The 20,724-nt window shown below is 42.4% G+C and overlaps 1 protein-coding gene across 7 annotated transcripts in view; it reads right to left on the minus strand.

Moving 5' to 3' along the window:
* Positions 1–8,502: 8,502 nt before the first annotated feature.
* The window catches only part of CADPS (calcium dependent secretion activator), a 1,556,059-nt gene continuing 1,543,837 nt past the window's right edge, over positions 8,503–20,724 (minus strand). For all 7 annotated transcript variants that reach the window (XM_086939080.1, XM_086939079.1, XM_086939076.1 and 4 more), the window contains one exon: positions 8,503–9,684. In XM_086939080.1, coding sequence (XP_086795206.1) covers positions 9,505–9,684 — 180 coding nt within the window. In that variant the 3' untranslated portion in view covers positions 8,503–9,504. The remainder of the gene's footprint in view (positions 9,685–20,724) is intronic.

A 20,724-nucleotide genomic window follows, 5' to 3' on the forward strand; every position in this document is an offset into this window, starting at 1 on the left:
CCATCGGTATAACTCTTAGGGCAAAATTCAACTGTCCCACCAATTGCTGTAATTGATGTAGCCTAACCTTATACTCACTTATACACATTTGCAGGGATGCCCTGAATTTTAACACTTTGTCCCCTGGTAAACGAAAACAACCTTCCTCGGAATCCAGCTCGATCCCCAGAAACTCGAGGCAAGTCGAGGGACCCACAGTCTTACCTGGTGCCAATGGCACGCCAAAATGATTCATCAGAACACAAAATTCAGTCAAAGCCTGTCCACATTCGGGATCCCCGGCTGCCCCCAGAAACAAAAAGTCATCGAGATAATGCATCACATTTTGAAACCCCGTTTTCCTCGTGAAGACCCATTGCAGGAAGCAACTGAACTTTTCAAAATAGGCACAAGATATAGAGCACCCCATCGGCATACACCTATCCATGTAATAATGACCCTGAAACATGAAACCAAGGAGACGCTGATCGTCTGGATGTACCGGGAGCAACCGGAACGCTGACTCGATATCAGATTTTGCCATCAGCGCACCGGGCCCCAGGCGATTCAAAATGGCTACGGCCTCATCGAAGGATGTGTACCGCACCGAACACACTTCCGGGTCTATTGCATCGTTCACTGAAAGACCACGTGGGGCTGATAAATTATGTATCAGCCGAAACTCACCCGGGTCCTTCTTGGGGACCACCCCTAAAGGGGAACAAACAAAGTTAGCAACTGGTGGCACATTAAATGGACCGGCGACTCGACCTCGAGCCACCTCCTTCCTGATCTTTTCCTGTACCACGGTCGTATGCTGTAAGACCGATATCTGATTTTTACATCGTGGCATACCCTGAAACTCTCCCACTGGGATGCGGAAACCATATGAAAATCCGTTGCGCAACACCCCAGCGGAAGCGAGATCCGGGTATTCGCTGAGCCAGGGAATCATTGCCATGGTATCAATCGGGGTAGGTAAAGGCGCCCCTCGGACTATGTCAGACCTGTTTGGCGCCTCCTCTACCCCCGTTATCACCCGTTTTGGCTCTGCACATGGACTCAGGGTGGGACGATTGCCCACACCCCCCACATTCGTGCCTAAATTTGCATGACCCCTGGGGCCTAGTACACTTCCCCCTTTTAAAGTTCCAACAAACCCCCCTTTTATTTGCGTTGCCGGCTGGCCTCGAGTGATTGTCGTTACTTGTACCTGATCGAAAGGGCGTCCCCGCATATTGGCGGGAGGATTCCCCAACGTTACTTCCTATCAATGGCACCTTCAACATACCGGAGTCCTCCATTTTGGACCAAGACACAGAATCATAACAGTCCCAAGTTAAGTTTTTATCATGCTCTTTCGCTTTTCTGAAAACATTGTCGTAACAAAACCAATGATTGCCCTCGTGAGATACGGAGTACCCCATGATCCGTGACTGATAAATTGGCAATTCGGGCAGCAATTCGGGCCTACGTTCACCCAAGATGGATGTAAAAAACCCCCATGCCTTGCCCCAATTACCAATGTTTTCATTTACCTTAAAGGCAGCCATCTTTGCGCGCCAAACACTTGGATGCATGAGCTCTTTCTGGCTTTTAACATGCTCCATTTCATAATGATCGGTTAACAACGAGAAGATGTTTATATATTCCCCTGCCCATATCTTCTCTTTAATCGCCAGAGGGACATGTTGACCCAATTTTTCCCGCCGAGAGGGTGCTGACTCATCCCTCGCAATCGGCAATGGCCGCTTACCTGAACCGGAAGCTGTATCTGCGACTGGAACTGATGGCGATGGTGCCGTCGTCGCTTCCCTTGTTTCCCGCAGCTGCCTCATCAGCACCTGCGCGTCGTCAGCCGTGGCGCCCTTGTTACCTTTTCCCAACCACGCTGCTAATTGAGCTGCCAGCTCGGGCGGCATATCCTCCCGGGACACAGGGGTGACCACTACGGGAATCGGATTCCCTCCCTCCGGCACGGGAGTTGGTGCCTCAAGCGGGGCTTCGAGTGGGGTACAGGGAACTGGGCTGTCTCCCCCAGCTGCTCCCCTTCTGGGCCTCTTGCCTTTTCCTCCTGGAGCTGCTCCCGCCAGAGGACGTTTCGCCCCCCCTTCCTCGTCTTTCTCCGCCATTCGCTTCTTTAAATCGGTCACCTCTTTCATGAGAACACGCAGCATCTGGTCGGTAGTCATTCGCTTTCCCACCTTCTTAGGCATTCTCCCGATAGAGTATCTGAAAAACAAACAAGAAAGATTACAACGCTCAAAATTGGCTCTTCGTTCCGTCTCGAGCTCACGTGCAGCGAGGTGGTGCAGCTTCAGAGCACAGGAACAAGAGGATGCTTCCTTGGCTTGTTGCTCCTTTTATCCGTCTTCAGGGCGGGCGTAAACCCGCCCCGGCCTGCCCCGAGGGCGTGGCCCGGCCGCGTCAGTGTCTAGGCCAGCCTACTCCAGGGCGGGAAAAAGGCGCGCCCCGGCTACGCCGCTTCGGGCATACCAGCCGAGACTCGCCTCCCGCCCAAGATGGCTTCCCGGGGGGATCGTGGTACTCGGCCATACGTTCGGGGGGACCGAATGGTCGCCCCTTTCCATTTATCAAGGATTTTATTCTCCTTGACCCCACCCAATTTGGGTTCAGATCAGAGCATAGTACAGAGACTACCTTGATCAAGGCAACGGATGAACTAAAGTTTATCCTCGATGAGGGTAGATCAGCCACGCTGGTTCTGTTGGACCTGTCTGTGGGATTAGATTCAGTGGATCACTCCATCTTGATCCACTGTTTGAAAGCAAAATGTATTAAAAACCATGCTCTGAAACTAGTCTCCTCCTTCCTATCAGACAGGGAAAATGTGATTAACATTGACGCTTTTTCTTCCCAGTCCTTCTGCCTGCCCTGTGGGGTTTCAGAGGGATCTTCACTTAGTCCCATCCTTTTTAATGTTTATATTGCAGATTTAGCTCTTATAGTCTAATCCTTCGGGTTGACTCTTACATCTTATGCGGGCGATATGCAAATTGTACTATTAGCCACTAAAAATACATATGACACCAACCTCCGCAGTCATAAGTGTATGAAATACATTTCTGGTTGGATGAACATGCACTGCCTTAAACTCAATGCCGGCAAGACCGAGGTGATTATACATGGCAATAACCCCAATTTCGGGTATGCCCTGTCCTGGCCTGCAGATATGTGGGACCCCTTCCGGTTCCCACTAAGAAAGCCAAAGCCTGGGGGTCACCATTGATGATCACCTACTTTTTGGCAATCAAGTGAATACAATGGTCTCCTCCTCCTATAATATCTTGAGAATGCTAATAATAATTCTCATCTTCCTGCCTATTTCAGTTAGGAAGTCAGTGGTATCCACCTTAGCATTGTCAAAAATAGACTACTGCAATGGTCTCCACATGGGTCTGCAAGCCCAATATTTCAACAAATTGCAGGCACTCCAGAACAATAGGGTTATATATTAGTGAGGTGATGTTCCTTCATCTTGGGCAAATATTGAAACAACTAGGATAAATCCTTTTTTCAAATATTACGCTGGTTGACAGCTAGTACTCCATTTTCAATACTTTGTCACTTATTTAATCCATGATACTCATTATTTGGTTCATCAATTTTTTATTGAAGTGAGGCAACCAGCTTATGTTGACAGTGACAGAGAACAGCCGACACGTGTTTCACCCTTTTTGGCAGATCGAGCCAGGGCTTTCTCAAGGCTAAGTCATTACAGTAGTTCTTATCATTAAATCGCAGTAGGCAGTTTTTCAAGTGTTGCAGTAGAACATTCAAATTTTTGGGTAGTCGGTTCGGTAAAGTCCACGAATCAGTCCGGTTTAGCATAGGTCCAGAACAATGCAGCCAGACTTCTGCTGACGATACCCAGGCATCATTCAGTTTCCGCGGCACTTAAAGACCTCCACTGGTTGAAGGTCGAAAACAGAATTAAGTTTAAGGCCCTCTATTTCTATAAAGTGTTACATGATTCTGGGCCCACCTTTTTGAGAGAAACCTTTAGTTGATACATTCCAACCAGAAACTTAAGATCAGGAGGCATGCGGAGGATAGACCCCATTAGATTTAAAAAATCAAAATGGGGAGGCAGCAGCTTTGCGGTCAGAGCAAGTACATCCTGGAACCTCCTGCCACTCATATTAAAATCGGCCCCTTCTTTGTCTCAGTTTAGAAAACTTCTAAAAACCTGGCTTTTCAATCAGTAGGTTCCATTATTTCTGCTCATCGTCTCTCACAGAATTAGCACCAAGACATATTGCATAACCTAACATAATATAACATAACATAACATAAAATACAGTTTACTACCACTTTCACTTAACATTAAAAACCCTGTGCCAAGACTCAAACTCCTCGTTTATTACACATGTGCCACCCCTAGGGTAGGCCTTTGGTAGCCCTAAGGGCATCATCCTGTGCATGTAAATGGTAAGACGTACTCCTCTCATAGGCTAGCATTTGTAATTCCTTCATGCACTTTTAAGCTGTCATTCCTGTTCAGAAAAGAGTAGTTGCCTCATGTTTCATATCTCTGGAATAGTAATGAGAAATCCTCTAAGTGGTAAAGATTACCTTAACATTACTATTTTAGAATGCCACTTTTAGGAAGTGTGAATTTCTCTGTTCTTACTGCTCTGTTTGCAGGAGAGAGACACCCGTCAACTGAGTACTTAAGGATGTGCGGGTTGTTGAAGTTGAATTTGATGGACTTGGACATCCTTTCACAGTAATCCATAGGGGTTGCAGGTTAGCAACTGTTACAGTTTTTTCCATACTCCCAGGAGGCTGATGAGCACGTCCAGTGGGGTGTTCGGCTGGATGGTGGAACACAGTTGGTAACACTGGTAAATTTATGAATGGAGACAGATTGATGATTACCCTACTAAAAAGAGTTTTTTTGTTGACAAGTTCCATCCGGGCTCGGAGAAGTAGATTCAGTCTTTTGAAAATCAAACCACTAAGGGCTGTCGATAGTTTTCTTTTGTCCTGAAGAAGACCCTATTTGATGAATCCACAAACACATATGCCCACAGGGTCGAAACCTCGACGTGTAACCATCTCATGTCCAGGCTCACTATAGCGATTAATTTAGAAAATGGTGTAAGCTAGAGTGAAAGACCTCAAAAGGACAGAGAATTTATGTTAGTGCCCTTTTTATTGTCTGAATTTGAAAGGTCACTCATTTCACTATATGTCACCACAGTCACCCACTGAATGGTCTGCGTATTTGTTATTGTGTTCGTTTGTAACACAGACCTTATTATTTCCTGTATAAATTGTTTACAAAATTGGTATGAAGAATAGAAAATCAAAACAAACGAATTAATACATTTATATTTTGTTAACTTGTTGTAGGTGTGGTACAATCATGAATGCTTAGTACTAATCAAGAGTGATTTTAAAGAAATGTTGTGGTTCTGAACAAGTACCCCTTGGTGCTTACCAATGGAATTACTTGTAGCTTTGTATCTATACACCTAGGTTCCGAGGGAGACAGGGTGACCCATTGATCTTAATGCTGTGTGCCTTGCAGCCTGTCTTCACTACACATCGGGAGTGGATGACAGCTGCACTTTGTGCATTTTCTCTAGACAGCCACAACAGAGGAAGGGTGGGTGTGACAGAGAGCTCATCTGTATCAATGTACATTCTGATAGCTCTTCCTGAGGGGGAGCTGACACACCTGAATAGGCAGTGTCCTGTTTATCACACAAAGGGCTGATTAGCCTCGCAGACAGGGCTGGCATGAAAGGTGACCTGTGCGCTTCAAGGGCCTGCTTTGTAGTCACCCCCACTTCAAAGACGCATTTGGGTATAAATACTGGTACTCTGACCCTACAAAGACAGTTCGCTACCAGGTGCGCCCCATGCAGGTAAGAGCGGTTTGGCAGTGGGGCCAAGTTGGGGAGGACTCGGCAGGCGACCTTGAGGGAAAATTAAATAAATAATTAATTTTCCCTCTTCGTTGTCTGTCAAATTCCACCCCACCGCTCTTACCTGTACGGGCCGCTGCTGTGAACTAATGGCAGACCTTTGAAGAACAAACCAGTCCTGGGCCCTCGAAAGGAGCTGACATATAGCCTCACCTAAAAAGACTGTGAGGCTCAACGATGAAGGACAGCAAGGCTTAACAATGAGGCAGCAACTACATAGCAAAGGGATTTGAAATCAAACCCTTTATTGACCATGTGGATCAGCGCCGACTCTTTGCCTTCATCCAAAGGATAGATGACGTGGCGTCTCCTTAACTCCTAAAATAAAGACTTCAATGTTGATGCTAGCTCCATCCAAAGTACTTTTTCAGCCGGGCCTGCGCAAATCTTCTAATCGGCCTGCCATTCCATCGTGGCCGGTCTGAACTTTGGATGTGCCTCACTACCGAGTGACCGCGTGACCTCAAGTAACCTCTTGGCACTATTGACTTCTAAGCACGACATTTTGATTTGTACTTTAAAAATTCATAGCACTGGTTCTACTTGTTGGATTTTGTCGTTTTGGTCCTGTTCTCATAAATGTATTCTCTATTCTTCTAAACCTGTGTGGAGTATGTTTGTGGTCTTTTCCTTGTGTTACTGAGTGTGTGTTGCACAAATACTTTACACATTGCCTATTTAGATAAGCCTGACCGCTCTGTGCCAAGCTACTAGAGTGTGAGCACAGGTTACCTGTTAGTGTGTATCTAGCTCACCCTGACTAGAATTGTGGTCCCTACTTGAACAGGGTGCATACCTCTGGCAACTAGAGACCCAATTTCTCACAAAGCATTTTTGAGGTCACAAACAGCCTGGTTCGCAAAGTCACAAAAATTTATTTTCTAATGTACAAACTTCAAATTGTGATTACTGAATTGCAGTTTGGGTTTGTGACCCAATACCGATTCGACATTTGGAAGGGGCATGTTTAGAGCGTATCTTCCAAATACCAATTAGCAGTGGTATATATTAATGTTTTGCGACTGAATTCTGGTTGCAAAACATTAGACTATGGTGGTAAATCATTCACAAAAGGGAAAGGTTCCCCAGTGGACCCCTTCCACTTAGGGAATGTGAGCAAAATGCTTTTTTAAGAGTAGGAAGGGATCCTTTGGACCACTACTTTCTCTTAAAAAATGGAATTTACACTTTTCATCACTTTTGTTTTACACATCCCATTTTCCTTTAAGAAAAACAAGTTACATTGGAAAAAAACAAAAAATATTGCTTTATTTAAAAGCAATGACAGACATGATGGTCTGATGACCTCAGCAAGACACCATCTCTGTTATGGCTGCCATTTCTAAAGGTCGTAAATTGTGACCTGCCTCAATAATATTCATGACAGTTTTGTGACCCATGAGGAATCACAAATTTAAAAATAAAAGTTTCATACATTAAGAATAGTGATTATCAAATAGCATTTCTGAAATTAATTGCTATTTGAAAAATTGCTATTCTAAATGTTCGTACATTTGGCCCTAAATGACATACATTATCGAACCTTTAAAAATGTTGACAATGGGCCTTTGTCTTTGACAAAAAATTGTGGGGGATATTACGATGGCGGTCAAACTTTTGTCCGACTGCCATCGCTTCGGTAGTGGGACCGGCCGCCAGAGAGGCAGCCTAAATTTACGATGTGACCGCCACCGTGGTGGTCGCACCGGCCATACTTTACATAGTGGCAGGTGCTGCTGGCTGCGATGTATATAGGGCACGGTTTACATTTCCCTGCACTACGTGGCAGGCACAATGCGGTGCCAGCCACATAGTGCCTGGAAATGTAGGCGGCACGGGCCCCCAAGTTCCCAACTTGCTAATGGCGGGTTAACCGCCCTGAACAGGCGGGCGGAAAGGATATCATTATCCCAACGGCGGTGCCTAACAGGCACCGCCACCATGCTGGGCAATGCAGAAGCTCTGACAGGCAGTCGGAAAGTGACCGCCTGTCAGAACTGTGGTGGTCGGTCTTTCCGATCGCCAAGTTTCCGCTCGCCACAGTATTATGGTCGGTGCAAAACCGCAGTACGGTGGTGGAGGGCCTGTCACAGCCAGACTGTTGGTGGCGGACCTTCCGCCATCCTAATCAGGCCCTGCATTTTTGTTTTTATAACATAAGTAGCAAACATTATGCGAAATGAATTCGTTTTTTGTTTAAAAATGGGAATTCTTTATTATTAGGGTGTCTCTGTGAAATTTTCTGTGACTCACTTAAAAATCTGTAAAAGCAACACATATTTTGGCAGAGGGTTTCACAGTCCATTTTTCCATATTTACCTTGATGCAAAAAATCTTTGTGTGATGTGAACTAAAGCACCATAGATTTACCCCATGTCAAATTACAAACGCAGCAAATACACTAAAAAATTATTTACCCTTTTTTGCACAAATGCAATGTTTCTGTGACTAGTCTAACTGCTCTTTTTATGATACCCATGTGGACGATCAATATTGCATGTTATTTAGCCTTCCGTCTCACATTGTTTTGATTTAAAACGGACACAAACAGACTTCGAGGTTTATTCATAGGACATCTGAATATTTATTTATTGAGAAGCCACAGTTTTTACACTTTTACAACTGTAGGCTTTTGTAAGGCAAAAGCAAGATGGATCCACTATTTTACACAGAAAGAAAAAGCTTCTGGAGGGGACCCTGAAGACATGCAATCTCTGCTTAAAATGCAATGTACATGGCATATATAAAAACAATTATGAAACAAAACGTCATGTAAATCCAGGTTACAATCTACTGAAATAAATGTATTTTATAAACGTAGTGTATTCTCTAAGGTCATTATTAAAGTAGTCTTTTATACATACACAGTTATTAAAACGTAAACACAATGTTAACATTGAAAAGGGCAGACCTCAACATAAAACAACTGCTTTCGAAGGGTATTGCAACTTGTTCTTTTAGGATAGAATCAATAATGATAACATTGAACAGTTGTGGCCATTACAATATTAATCCATTGATATGTAACCTCTACTCTGTGAACTGGAAATTCAAGTAAAAGTGCATGAGTTATTAAAATTAACTGAAGGTGGCCAAACAAATGAATTAACGAGTCACATAAATAAAAACTCATTGGCTGTAGCCTGATGTCTCTTTCTTTGTTAATTTATGCAGTTGGCATCCAAGCATGAGGAACAAAGGAATGAGAGTACTTGATTCACTCGTTTGCACAACATTTTACCGTCAATGTATATACAGTACATTTATGAAGCATTGTATAGTTCTGCTTATATGTGGGACACACCTAGAATATTTCCTATGTATTTTTTCAATTGACAGTATTAAACAATGATGCGCCCTATTGTTCATGAAGATACAGAGTTTGAATTCCGGATCCAGTGAAAAAAAGTATAGATGCTAAACACAGCTAAATGGCAATTGTATTGGTAAAATGTCCATGGGCGTTTAGAGCTGGCAGAACGTTCCCTAATGTGGCTAATGGAGTAACAGATTAGGTACATGCATTGGTTACCAGGCTACATCCAAATGGGACTCTAGAACACACTTTCTAATCATCTTCCTCATCCTCCTCATCACTGTCCTTCATGGTGATCCCTTGAAGTCCTCCACCTTCGCTAACGGAGGCCGTAGCTTCCTCTACAGTAAGTCGGTTTCGAATGGTGTCGTATGTTTTGCTGTTTAGCGTTGAGTCCAGAACACCTTGCAATCGGAAATCCCTATAGGTTTTCTAAGAAGCAAAAACAACATGTGTTGAGAGAAGGATAGGCTCAGCTTCGTTAGACAGAAATTGCTAGGGAGATAACTATGGAAATACAGAAGTGAATATAAATTCTGAAATATGTAGAATAAGAAGAGAGAAGGTCATATAATGCTATCTGTGGTATAACATTGTCTCATATTTAACAAGATCTCCCATGTACATGAAATGTGCAAAAGACAACCTTAATACTGTATTTTCTATGTTAAATTAAGAATGTTTTGAAGTACTTCTATTGTGTTTTCGAAAGATGGCATGGACAACACCCACAGAAATGAGGGTCTGAATAATCGGTACAGTCACACCATTGATCTTGATCAACTAAAGAGCAGAAAAACAGTATTCTAGTAAACAAAATATACTTATCCAACCCCCAACCTAGTAACCACCATCTACACAAGGGTACAGAAACAAAGCACTGTTCATTTTAGATATTTTAGACACACATGAAGTAACCCATGATGACTTGTTTGACCAACACCCATTATCTTGTAGTTAGCAAGGGCTAAAGTTATATTTGTGACAATGATCTCTGTCTACCATTTAGGCAGTGCTCTGTGGTCATTTTTTGGGGAGTTGCCTTGAGAATTGCTAGTGATTTCAAATATAAGGCTGCACAAAGTTCTGCAGCACAAGCCAGTCCCAGGCTACAGGCCATAGCTACACTTCATGTCAGCCCATCTACTTATATCCTCACCCACAGAGAGATCCTGTCCTGGGAAATAAATTTGTCTAGTTTGATAAACCTAAATAATCATTTCATCCCCTTTGCCCATCACAGTAAGCAGAAAGACACTTCTGCTAATCTAGCCATGATTGTGTTTGCTGGGATTGTTCAGAGTGCAGTGATCAGATTCGCTAGCAATATTGGAAATAACATAATTAGCAGACAAGTAATATGCGAAACTGGGGGAAATGCGTTCTTAGAAAAGTGTTGAATTGCAGCCTAGCCAATGTTAGGAAGCATTTTGCTGTTATGTATGCATGACCAAAGTGGTGCTCTTACCTTGTCATGTGTTGCAATGTCTAATTATGAAAAATGGCGGGAAGAGGATTAAGAATTAGAATGCTGTGTTACTGGTGAGTAGTGTACACCATGCCCTGGATACAGACACTAATGATCCTCCGTGCCCTATGAGCAACTGCTAGGAATGTTCCTTATACAGTCAGCCAGGGTAAGTAACCTTGAGTCCATTTTCAAGTAACATGGGGCAATTCCAGGGAGTGCACTGGTTTCAGGTAGGCAGAGTGAAGCTATTTAGGGTCTACCCAGTAGCCAAATGAGTGAGGCCTGTGAACATGGACTAGAGAAAAATAATTAGAATAAACACCCACAGGGTCCACCACAGAGGGTGAACAACCGTTACAATGAAACTTTTACAACGCAGTGCCTTTACAACGTGGTATTTACAACGCAAACCATTACAACGCATTGCGCTGGGGGGCGCTCTAGGATAGGGAATAAGTTTAATTTACTATCCAACACCTTCCCTAGTGTCCACGGGGACTGGTGTTGGAATAGTAAATTAAACTTTTCACTATCCAGCACCCCAAAGCGCTATGCGTTGTAATGGATTGGAATGTAAAAACCCCGTTGTAAAGGCATGCGTGGTAAAAGCATGCGTTGTAACGTCATACATCCCCACAGAGCCACAGAGAAGTCGCCCAGTGCATGCCCAGTTACAGGCAGTAGGCATACCTGCCCTATAGGGTCCACTCAAGAGCAAAAGAGTGGCAGTCACCACGAACTGGATACAGGCAGCCATTACAAATGCTCTAAAGAGTCAACTCAGGAATGAAAAAGAGCAGCCTTGAAGCGATATTCTCACTCGAATAGCATACTTTTTAGATAAGGCAACATAAAATACAATCCTAGATTTACTAAGCCTCTGTATCACCCTTGTGTCACACAAGGCGACGCAGGGCAACTCAAAGGGTTAGTTGGAATTTACAAAGCAGTGCAAGGCATGGTTGGTGCAGCCAGGCGTGGTTTTGCAAAGAAATGTAATGCGATACAGCTACTTTACATTTCAACTTGGGAGGTGTTCCATAGGTGGAGCATGGGCAACCCTGGCTTTTGCGCATTCCCAGATTTAGTGAAGCTAGTAAACCTGAGATTAGTCAAAATGCTAATCATTCCCTAGTGAGGCATAACTATTTCCGCTTTCCAAGTGTCCTGCATTCGCTGTCATTCGCAGCACACATATAAAGAGAAAAATACAATTAAGAATTTTTTTGGGACAGGAAGATGCCCCTTCCTGCACAAAAACAATCCTGCTTGTAACACACTAACTCTTGCACTTTTTGCAAGAGCGCCTGCATTGGTGCTTGGCTGCACACAGTGCACCAAAGCAAGAAGAGAGTAGAAATGCTCCACATTTTTGCAAATATGGAGCATTTCTGCTGTCTCCCTCTTATGCAAAGCAGCGCGGCAACTTTGCTTGCTCCCCTGCGTTGAATGAAAAATGTGTAAATATGCCTCTCAGTGTGCACTCCAAAAACAATCAAAAAAATTGAAGTGAATTAAAAGGTGCTTCAACAATGCATGGTCAAAAGGAACACATTAGTGCTCACCGGGCTAAAATAAAATGATTTCATAATCACATTAAATGAGAATATGATTATTGTATTAACAAAAATGATTTAATGTAAGATATCACTATGTGCAAAGAAGGGAACCCTGACTGCAGGAATCAAAACAAAAACATCCAACAAGACTCTTACATTTTGATAGCTGCTAAAAGGTGAGAAAAACTCCAGGTGTACCCTGGAATGTGATAATGTACATATTATAGAAAGAAGACAAGTGAGAATAGAGGAATGACGAAAAAGGACCAATAAAAGCTCATACTATCAGAAGCAGAGCTATGAAACTCTTAAGAGTCAAAGGGCCTGATTTAGAGTGAGGAGGATGGGCTTAACTCTGTCGGGGAAACAGCCTAAAGTACTCCATCACCCTGAAGGAATACCCATCCTCCGCATCTACAGATTTCCTCCAGCCCTACAGACATCTCTTAACTTTGTGAGAAACTGCCATCACAGCATGTTGTGTCAATAGCTTACACATGTGATGGATGTCTCCGTCAAACTTTACAGGTGACTGCCAAACTTTTAACATGTTTGTTTCCAAAACAAAATCCCAGAGCAAGATTTTGTTTTTGATAAAACAAAAACTAATTACCCCTACCCTATAGGCATTTTCTCCTGTGGATTGAGGGTCATTTAAATGTTTTTACTGTCCCTTACCTCCAGATTTTTCACAGCGTTATGGAATAGTAAAAACTGGCCATTTGACCACCCACTCTGAATCAGGCGGAGGGACGAATGACCAAACCTCTGACAACCATTACTCCCATCGGCCATCATAGGAGTATGTCAGTGAAGGAGCTGGAGTATGCTCTATCAGTGAAATACTTAAGTTCCCGCCCGACTGTAAATTATCCAGGTAGACCTTCAGTAAGGCAGAGGGGGAACTCCATCACTGTTAACACAGAGTACCCTCTTCACCTGAAACTCTAATTCAACATCAAATTCTCTTAAAACATCAACAAGTTTCTCTTGATCTTGTGACCAGCTTTCTGATTATATGTTTCCAAAATATTTATTTTGGGTGATAACTTAGAGTGTTTGTTTTCACTCACATGTCAAAGAGCATTAAATTCATAGATATACTATTATAACAGCTGACAAGGTGGTTCAATGAATAAACATTAGTCATTGACCTTTGCAGTATTTTGAAGGTCACAGGTTCAAATCCCAACAATGCATCCTTATCATTTCAATGTAGTTTAATACAGTATACTTATATTAGGTGAGAGTACTGGCTATTACTTAGAGCGCTGCAACATGACAGAAGTCTGGTATACAGCGCTAAACAGAAAATTATTATCAGTGTTTTATATTAACTCCCCAGATCACTTCTTACAGATGAGTTGTAATTTCAAAACAACCACAGGGCAAAGGTGAAAGTTAATGCCTCAGCAATTTTGCTTTTCCATATTGAACTTAACTGGTAATTATTTGCCTGTGAGTCTGAGCGCTGGTACCTGCGTTGAATTAAGAATGATTCAGAGCATGCGGAATATGTGCTATGTGTTTCTATATTATGCTTTCCATTAAACCTCATCACAGTTCTTACTGATTCTACGCCCACATCCCCGAAATCAAGGAGAGGTATATGCTACTGCAGTGCAATACTGTCACTGCTGTCCGTCTCCACCCTTAGGCTGGCTGTCTCCGCTCTGATTCTGGCGCGGCTGGACTATGGTAACTCCTTATATTTGGGCCTACCAAATAACCTTCTAGCCAGACTCCAGGTAGTAATGAATGATGCGGCCAGGCTTATTTTTAATAAACCTAGGCGTACTAGGGCAACGCCCTTACTGCAGGACCTACACTGGCTGCCAATTGCTCAAAGAGCTAAATTCAAGAGCCTTTGTATTGCACATAAAGCTGTCCATGGCTCAGCCCCTACCTATATCAAGGATCGGCTGACTAAATATACACCAAACAGGACCCTTCGGTCTAGTGAGGCGTGCAACTTGATGTGCCCTAGGTTCAACCTGGTATCCAAGGGCGGCAGAGCTTTTTCAAGCACAGTCCCCCTAGCATGGACTCTCTTCCAATTAAACTAAGGAAAGAAACTAATCTTCTTATCTTCAGGAAGAATCTGAAGACAGTGCTCTTCCTGGAAGCATGGGGGGCACTGTAGTGGGTGGCGTGGTGTTCCTGCCGATGTTGTGTGTCCACTGTTAGCGCTTAGATACCTTGGGGTGATAAGGCGGTTTATAAAATTATAATAACATAACATTACATAACTAATTTGGAATGTTCTATGGAAGTTTTTTACAAATGTTATGTCTAATTCAGATCTCTGCATAAACCTTAATTTATGCGGGATTGGTATTAAATGTTATGTGCAGTTTACCACACCCAGTAATCATTAGCTGATTTAAATACTATACCTATGCTATTTTCTTCAGAACCATTCTGGCAGATTAAATTGACCTAAACATACCGGGAAAAATGGCCAGAAAATGAAGAGACATACACATTTTGGTGCACGACACAAAATAATAAGGATTGTGTGATTGTATTTCTGCTTCTGACAGATACTGCAGCTGGAGTAACTCATGAAGAGGGCATGGGACTATGATCCAACTTGTATTGAGTAAAGAAAGTTTAATGTCGACTTCATTTTCAGTTTGCTACAACATTACCACCACAGTTCTATAAACGTGAAAAGGCATGATAGTGCCTTATTGGACTCCATCATGCTACTGAACCTGGTGTGGTACTTTAGAGTGTGATGGGGTATCGATTGCCTGCCAACATTCCTAGTTGTCATGTGCCCTAGCCCCCCCTCTATTTGCTCTGAAGCTGAATATTCCACTGAGAGGGAGTCATGGAAGGAGGCCCCCTATATCACAGTGACTGTTCACTGTCTTATTCATTTGCTGATGACCTTTGGAGCAGAAGAAGAGAACTGATAGTTGCAAGACATGAAAGATATTTTTTGTCCCCATCCCACAATTGAACTTGGTATTACACTTTTCTTTACGGCGAGGTTAAACTTGCCTGCCACAGTGCCTGCTGTCTCTCCCCCACCATGCTCTGATCATGCTTAGAACGCTCCCTTCCATTGATTGGTTCCATGCATACTCGAATTCCAGACACATACTGGAGCCGGGTCATGTATTATGTGGAGTGCACTATGTGTGATGCTGGTAAACCTTTGGGCCACTGCGTAAGGGGGCAGGGGACTCTACTCCTTCATCACCAGATTCATTAAAATTCAATCTTTTCATGGTAATTTCTAAAGATTATTGGAGGAGAATTGGAACGTGTAAAATTAAAAAAATGTAAGACCTGATGGGGAGGATTGACTCCATCAAATGATTCCTTTGCAAGCACCAATTTAATAGCTTGAGAGTCCTGTACTGACCGTGACCACCAAAAGCCATTAACAGATGACCTTACTCTTTAAGACCAAGGTCCCTCTACTTCCTCCGTGATTGCTGTGGGAGGTTTTACCTTTCTATAAGAAAGATCTTGAAAGCCACCCGCAAACATCAGTCAGAGTAAATCATTTGTAGCATTTCTAATGATTATGATTTTCTCCACTTTCAGCAACCACACTTCTGTGGGATTACATGATCAGCAACAACGGCAGAGAACCAGGGTTGTGTCATGTCTACCCTCATTGTGTCAACCAGAACTGTGATGTATCTCCCATCACTAATTGCTCACCACTGCCTTTGTTCAGGAACACATCTCATCTACCTGCACTGCTTTGGCCTATGATGTAAAACAACCTTTTATAGGAGACCATAACATGATATATTCTGGATCCTAATATTTTCTAACTTTTTTCAACTCTTACTCCAGGAGTATATTTCAAGCATTTGAAAGGCAAAACAGTACCACTTAGCTCCCAAAATCAAAATGTCCAATTATTTGATTTCCTCACTCTGTATAAGACCGTGTCACACGAGCACAACAGAATTAATAAAAGTCTGCTAATTGCAAGGGTCGAGACTACCTTTCTGGTTGGAAAGTCATGTGTTATAAAGAAATCCCATTTCCCTTACCTTAGCTGTGAATGCATCAAAAAGTTAATTTTGTTCATTTTGCTCATAATTGAACGTCTAATTCATTGTGAATTTAGACGCATATTTCACCAATCCAGAACTGGACTGGATTACATGCATACACATTTCTTCAGGTTCTTCCTGGAGAACAAAAGGTTCAATTGAAGAAGCTATCCTTTTGGATGATTCCTGACAGGAAACAGGGGAGCTTAGTCAAAGGAGTATTAACCTATACTTCTCTGAAGAATGATAGTGGAGGGAAAAGAAGATGTTATGAAATGCGCAGACAAAGCACTGACAGGATATCCAGGGGTTTTCTTATTTATGTGATAGCAAGGTTTATAGTTGGCCTATCTTTTAAGTTGGCCTGTTCCAAGGCAGTCACCCTACCATGAGAAAGGTGATCCGTACCAGCTTTAGTAGATTTTCCACTAGTGAGATAAAAGATGCACCTCGGGCATGAACATCATTTTAATAGATGGAGAATGGGATAGTTGAAGAACTGCAGTGGTTCAAATAGCCTTTTGTTATCTTGGATAACTCCTAGGCTTGGTTTTTTGTGATTGCTTTTCCAAAACATCCAAAGATGCTAAAAGGTGAAGGTATGTATGTGTTACTAATATATCTCAGGACTGCCACCACATAGTGAATCACTGAAAGTCAAGTACAGAATGAGTACTTGGCCAAGTTGAGTGGATCCATAGTAGGTCAGGTCTCTGGAGATCAGGGATAAAAGGCCTCAACTACCATGATCGGTCCAAGTAGCCCCTGACTTCCCTTTGACCCCCTGAATTAGGTGCTGTCATTTTATATGCTGAATTTCTCGACCTAGTATTGTTTGGTGCTGCTAAAATACTTTTCACATTTCTTATCTGAGAGAAAAACTGTCATTATTGGGCACAATTAAATATGCTTTTCACTTTTAAGATATATAATAAATCAGTTTCTCAACGGATCCTACAATTGGAGGGATATCCTACTGCTTGGTTGATGCTTCTGCTTTTTTCCACCACAACTCATAGCTATGTTTGGACTTTAGATGTGGAACCATTTTGATCCCTTTGCCTTCAAATGCCTAATCATTGGAATGGAACTCTGCAAATCACATCCTACCCAGTTGCTATCTTGACCATGCCCCCCATTGAAGGATCTTATAGTTCTTTGCTTGTCAAGGATAACCCTATTTATCAACTACAATCAGTATTATACCTTGGAATCGGTAGATAACTAGTGATATGTTTCAGACCTTAACACAACGTAACATTTTACAACCAAGAAGTAAGTCAGACCATCAATATATGCCCATAGTGGAAACACTGTACTTATTATAAGTCAAACTTTTGTACAAAAGTCCGATAATTAAGAGAACATTTCAATAATCTGCTACCTCATTCATGACAAAAGGGAATGAATGAAAGTAGTCTAGGCCAAAAGAGAGAATGTTGCCTTTCTGAAGGACATCCTGATGAGAGGGAAAGGAACTGAATTACTGTGTCCCTTTCAATATATGAACCATGCTACAATCTATTAATTCATTGCAGCTCAATATGAAACACCTGCCACAAAAGATTAAACCCACTGTTTTATAATGTGAAAGGTGGATGATAGATCACATGTATTTAGAATAGATTTACAAAGTTTGTTCTGTCAATTACTGTCAACAGGCTTTCCCAAATTAACTGTAGTCTAGTCTATGGGGAATAGAAAAAAGACCACACAAAACAAAGGTATCAAGATGTTCAAGATATTAGGGCCCAGATTTACTGTCCTTCTTGAAAGGGAGTATTGCATGAAAATGAATAGGATGTGTTGTCTGACCAACAGAAAATAACTCAGCATCAGGTTTAGTATCAGTTGGCTGCTGCCAATTTAATGTGCAGTGCTAGCACTAAATGTGACATTACTGAAATCACACAGCACCTCATGCTGTAGTGCAAAGTTGACTCAGCATTGCTGTGACTAGGATTTTTACTGGAACTACGCCCTACACTACAAATGCCTATGTATAGACCCCCGCACAGAGGTCATACATATAAGAAATGTGCTTCAAAATAAAACAAACATTACATGCAGCTAAATCAGGCAATATTCAACTTGACACATAACTTTTGCCTGCTTTTCTTTAGCCTTGGGATTTGAGGCAACGCCAGATCATGTTATTCTAGTAAATTTGGCTTTGCATCAAAACCTAAGGTTTTTGTGACACAGACAAGACATTGTCATACATTAGCAAGATGATGGAGCAAAGGAATTTGAAGATCAATGTTAAGGGCAAAATAACTTTTCTACATGAAAGTTGATCTGTAGCCGTAGTTTGGGTGCTTTAAAAAGCAAGTGTTGCCTGAAAGCAAGCAGGAATGTTTAGTAAATCTGCTGTTAAATATGCATACTACTAAGAATATATTTTGTCACATTTGGAAAATAATGAAGGTTCAAAACATGCTTAATATTGGGCAGAATGTTTTCTTTAACAGGGATCATTTTGTTTTGTTATGCCATATAGTTTAACTTTATATATAACTAGCAGCCCGTCCCAACGTTGTCCGGGTATGAATTGCTGCCGGCCAGTTGTATATTGTTTTGTAGGATTTCGTTTTGATAGCATTTCTTTTCTGTGACAGGCCTGTGAAACGCTCCGATTCACAGTGCACTGCTGATGCACTTAAGAGTGCTCGTTCAGTAGTGTGTGAACTCAAGTTTCCCTACTTTATATTTCCTTGCAATATTATATAGTGCGAACTCGACAACATGGCATGAGCACAATTTACATTACAGAAGAACACATTCATTTGTGGTAGGCACAGGGAGACAAAGCGATTTGCCTGGAATCACAGGATGTTGAGCTGATGCAGAGATTCGAACGCAGCTCCCCAGCTCTAAAGTTCGCAATTCTAGAACTTGTGGCGGGAGGTGTGTCTAAAAGTGTATGTCGGTGCAGGCCATCAATGAGAGAGACCTGTGCATTTTTCAAATCGGTGGTGAAAAAATATGAGTATGTTGCTGGAGATGTGGGCCGCCGTGCCACCAATGTACTTACCGGGGGAGGGTAAACACCCATTATTCCGCAACTTTCTTTCCGCATACCATCACTCCGCATACTTTCATTATGAAAATACCATGACTCCGCAATGCCATTATAACGCATGACATTACATTTTATATGCTTTTACCACACATACATTTACAAAGAAATTCGTTGTAAATGCATGAATGGTAAAAGCATGTTTTTTTAAAATGTTTGGATAAGGTAAGTATGGGTATAGGGGTATATGTTTTGGGGTACTGAGGTATATGTTTTGGGGTGTTTGGGTATTTTAAGGGTTCAGATATAGTTTTGGGTTATGGGGTACAGGGGTAGTTTTAGGGTTTAGGGATATGTATGGGTTTTGGGGTACAGGGGTATTTTAGGGTTCAGGGCTAGGTTTGGGTTTTGGGGTACAGAGGTATTTTTAGGGTTATGGGGTAGGTTTGGGTTTTGAGGTACAGGGGTATTTATAGGGTTCAGGGCTAGTTTTGGGTTTTGGGGTACAGGGGGTATTTTTAGGGTTCAGGGGTGGTTTGGGTATTGGGGTACAGGGGTATTTTAAGGATTCAGGGGTAGGTTTGGGTTTTGGGGTACAGGGGTATTTTTAGGGTTCAGGGCTAGGTTTGGGTTTTGGGGTACAGGGGTATTTTTAGGGTTATGGGGTAGGTTTGGGTTTTGAGGTACAGGGGTATGTATAGGGTTCAGGGCTAGGTTTGGGTTTTGGGGTACAGGGGTATTTTTAGGGTTTAGGGATAGGTTTGGGTTTTGGGGTACAGGGTATATTTATAGGGTTAAGATGGGTTAGTGTTTAAGGGTGTTGGGGTATTTTAAGGAGTAAGGGTGGGTTATGATTATGGGGTGCAGGGGTATTTAAAGGGAGCAGGGTGGACACCCGGAGCTGGAATGTACATAACCTGGGAAGAAAAAACAATGAAATATTGGGCACAACCCTCACTTTTTTTTTGTAATCCCTCGCCCCGCACACGCCCATGCCCCCAGCACACGCCCACAGCACACGATATGAGACATGGCATGAAGGGCGGAACATACCACACGCCCCCAGCACACGCAGCCACGCCCACAAGGGACTACTTTGCTGGCACGGTTCTTTTACCTTTTAAATGTATGTGGTGGGCATCTGCATAACCTATGCCATTCTGCTGCAACTGCCCTTTCCAATGCTGTATTGGGTGTTGTGATTGGTGCTGTGGTTCCTGAGATTACCCACCTCAAAGGTTTGGGCTCTCTCTTTATTATATTAGTATAGAATATTGACTTAATCCATTGTCAAAATAAGGTGCTTATCCAAGTGCGATTTTGAGGTCTGATGTTAGCTGGGGCATTTTGATTTTACTAAAAATTAAATGTATATTGCACTTAATTATGGAGCTTTCC

The sequence above is a fragment of the Lissotriton vulgaris genome, chromosome 9 (genome assembly GCF_964263255.1).
Source record: "Lissotriton vulgaris chromosome 9, aLisVul1.2, whole genome shotgun sequence".
Classification (NCBI taxonomy): Eukaryota; Metazoa; Chordata; class Amphibia; order Caudata; family Salamandridae; genus Lissotriton; species Lissotriton vulgaris.